The sequence below is a fragment of the Acanthisitta chloris genome, unplaced genomic scaffold (genome assembly GCF_000695815.1).
Source record: "Acanthisitta chloris isolate BGI_N310 unplaced genomic scaffold, ASM69581v1 scaffold18376, whole genome shotgun sequence".
Taxonomy (NCBI): Eukaryota; Metazoa; Chordata; class Aves; order Passeriformes; family Acanthisittidae; genus Acanthisitta; species Acanthisitta chloris.
In genome coordinates, this window is record NW_008677767.1 from 2,430 (window position 1) to 5,972 (window position 3,543).

Genomic DNA, 3,543 nt, shown 5'->3' on the forward strand with positions numbered 1-3,543 from the left:
AAAAGCACTATCTGGAGGGTATAATTCCCAAGTGTGCTCCCACAGAACCAATGTGAGAATGACTTCTTAACTTAAATGTTGTCCTGGTCTGAGAGAATTCATAGGGGTAAAGTCTTACGTTTTCTATTTTTGAAAAGCTGTGGACTGTAATGCATCTCTCACTCTATGTCTACTTTATTACCTTTCTTGCTTTTTCTTAACAGAACAAGATTCAAAACCAAACAAGAAGAACGTAAGATGGAAGGGGACCTGCGAAAAAGCCAGAGGGCCTGCCAGCAATTAGATATGCAAAAAGTGAGACCATCAGGATTTATTTGGGGTTGGACAGAAGGCTTGTAGGTTAGAGATGCAGTCTACAAACAAAGTAGTGATTCAGTTCTCGGAAGTTCTCCAAAATTGTGGGGTAACTAGCCTGAAGTCTTGATGCTTGGCAACACTTCAGTGCTCCTAAAATGTTTTAAATACACATTTGCACCATTAAGATAGGTGAAGGTGCAACCAACCTTATGGTAACTTATGTGAGGACCCGTGTTTTTTGCTCTTGTGTTTTTGTGTTACTTGCGAGCTGTTTGTGCATCTTTCAGTAGCCAATGTCAGGCCCAGGCTATCCTAAATGACGGTGCTAGTTGTCTCAAGTGAGGTAGCAACATCGTGACAAAATGGTTGATGTTTCCAGGGATTCTGAAGGTCATCTTGTCCAACCCTCCTGCTTAAGCAGGGTCACCTATATCAGGTTGTCCAGGACCATGTCCTTTAATATCTCCAAGGATCATCATTGAGGGAATCAGCAGATTCACCAAAGCAGCATTTAAACAAAGAAAACCAAACCAGACCCAAGTACCTTCCACCTGCAAGGAATAACATGGGTAATAGCGGTGAACTACTCTAAGTTTTTTGCCACTTGAAAACTTTTAAGTATTTTTTCTCTATTAACCTGATGGAGGTTAATACTACCTCACAAGTTCTGCTGAGATTGTTCAGTCATACTGCATTTGCTTCAGATGAGGTCAGCTGAATTAGCTTAGATCTTTGTTGATTCTGCTTCCTTTAACTTGCCCCAAGGTGAATTAGGAAGCTTCATGTCATCTCGTGACAAAATAACTTGGGGCAGCGTGTTTTCAACTGATAAACTGCTTGCAGCCTTGGTTTGAGATTGTGTTGCTATATAGCCTTACACATACCAAACACAGATGGAATGGAAGTAGTTGTCAGCATTAGCATGCATTTCATTGTTTTGGAAAAAGTGAATATTCCTTCTTGTGGAACAGTATACTTAGCTTCCCACTACAACGTGTTAATTCTTGGTTGTACTATACATGCAAGTTTTAAACCCCAACATCTCACCTATTAGAAACTGGTTTTATGTGTCATCTTACAAAAAAACTGCTTCGATTTAAATCCCTCATTATTTAAGGATATTGATGTTCCCAAGGAGCCTTGGTTTTGGATAGAACTTGAAGAGGAGGACAAAAAGGATGAGGAGGACAAGGAAGATGACTGCACAAGCTCAGACATCAGTGTAAGCTCTGCAACTGATTTAATAGCTTGATTCAGAATTAAATTTAATATTCCTTTAAACAGTACGTGTGTATAGATACATGTATAAAGGATGTATGTATGCGTGTAATTTTCCAAGCTGTAGTCAATGGCCCCTTGGCAATCACAGAGTAGTGACTCCTTTAGCAGTTACATGATAAAATATGAAACATTAAACCACTGATGTATTGATCACCTTTTATGAGGTTGATCTGTGGAGAAAGTAGCCTAGAAATTAAATTCTAAACACTTTCGTGCTTTAGCCAAGATATGCAAGATCATAGTTATTTGCTTTTAATTTTGGAGACCTTACGTCTGAGGCTGAATTTTTGAGTCATTAAGTAATTTCTGAAAATGCTTCACAAATTACCTTAAAATGGACATTGGAAATTCACATACTTTGGGAACTAGATTACACATCTGTCATTAGCCTTACATGTTCAATTTGCAGAAATTAGCTGTAAAAAAATCCACAAAAGTTACCACATACTTGAAATCAGGTAGCTAAGTAATATTTTTAGCTCTCTCTTTCATGCAGGTTCTTGGCTGGAAAGGATGAGCAAACACCAGCTGTTAGTTTTTCAGAGGTCATGGATTCCCATGCCCTAGTTTACGTGTTTGGGAAACTTTGTATTTCTGAGCTACAGTACTGTGTTGCTTTTCCATTACAAAAGGTTAAACAATTTATTTTAGCAAACCAGTAGCTCAAACTGTTTTATGCCATGTGAGCCCCGGATCATTGCATACCTGTACATATATCTGTAGGTATCAGAAAAGCTGCACATCCTGACTGCCTATTTGAGAGAAGAACACTTTTATTGCATTTGGTGTGGAACAACCTATGAAGGTGAGAGTACACTGATCATTTTCTATGTGTGTTTTACTTTGCTTGTGTAGCTAGACTCAAATAGTAGAATATATCCTTAATGTTCCTCTTACTGCAGTCTTTTAAATCTACTCAGCAAATCTACCTTCCAGGCTGGTTTTTGCACAAAGCTTTGCACATTTTAGTTGTAAGCCAATTTTTAGGCTTACACGCACAAAAAAACCCACAACAGAACACAGCCAACTATACTAACAGTCATTTGAATTTGTGTTCATATTAACTTAGTTTTGAGAAAACAAAGTTCAGATATTAAAAATAATACCATAAAAATCTGTGAAAGCTGACAGGTGAGTCTGAAACTTAGAACACTATCCAGTCTCACTGTACCAAAGAGAATTTGTTTTCACTGGTTTTTGGGAATTAATAACTTGCAAACCTTGAATTCTATTTAATGTTTTACATAGATTCTACAAATATGTCTAGCAACCATTTTTTTTCCTCCTCTGAGCTGGAATTACTCACTTTTTCTCTGCTTGTCCTGTAGACTCTGAAGATTTATCTTCAAACTGTCCTGGAAACAGTGCTGCAGATCATGACTAAAGCCTTTCTAAAGGAAGGAGTCCTAGATAAGTATGTAGAATTCATAATACCTTTCAAAAGGTTTGGTTTTTGAATTCATACCAAAGTACACAAAAGAAGAGTTAGGTTGACAGGTCAAACTCAGTTTTTTTATTTGATGCACAATTTAATAGGAATTAAAACTTTGTATTTATATTTGAACTGTCATAACTGAGAGGTAGGTTAAGCCTTCCACGTGTTTGTCTGTGCCCTGCCCAACTGAACAAGATCAGCTGGTGATAAAATTCAGGTTTGACTAAGCGAATAAATATTGGCTATTCACTGTGTATAGCTGTATAATGTGTTAAAAGGTGTTTTTTCATCTTTACAGAGATGACAAAATATCAGACTCTTTTTGCTTACTATCTTAAACTTGGTGGGGAAGAAAAGCTTGTGAAACATTACAGTGATGTTATTTGAACCACTTATTGTATGTAAAGGTGCATATTTTGCAGAACTAACTAGATCATGATGTTGGGGTTTCATTTTTTTTTAATATTAAAAATAATAGACCTTTTATTTTTGGGGAACAGCAGTTTCTACTGTAAATAGTCATTATGAAA

General features: G+C 36.9%; 1 protein-coding gene across 1 annotated transcript in view; it reads left to right on the forward strand.

Moving 5' to 3' along the window:
* Positions 1–2,992, forward strand: part of GPATCH11 (G patch domain containing 11) — a 5,332-nt gene extending 2,340 nt beyond the window's left edge. Inside the window, exons 5-8 of the mRNA XM_009076648.1 lie at positions 204–294; positions 1,415–1,519; positions 2,302–2,383; positions 2,907–2,992. Coding sequence (XP_009074896.1) covers positions 204–294; positions 1,415–1,519; positions 2,302–2,383; positions 2,907–2,962 — 334 coding nt within the window. The 3' untranslated portion in view covers positions 2,963–2,992. The remainder of the gene's footprint in view (positions 1–203; positions 295–1,414; positions 1,520–2,301; positions 2,384–2,906) is intronic.
* The last annotated feature ends 551 nt before the right edge of the window (positions 2,993–3,543 follow it).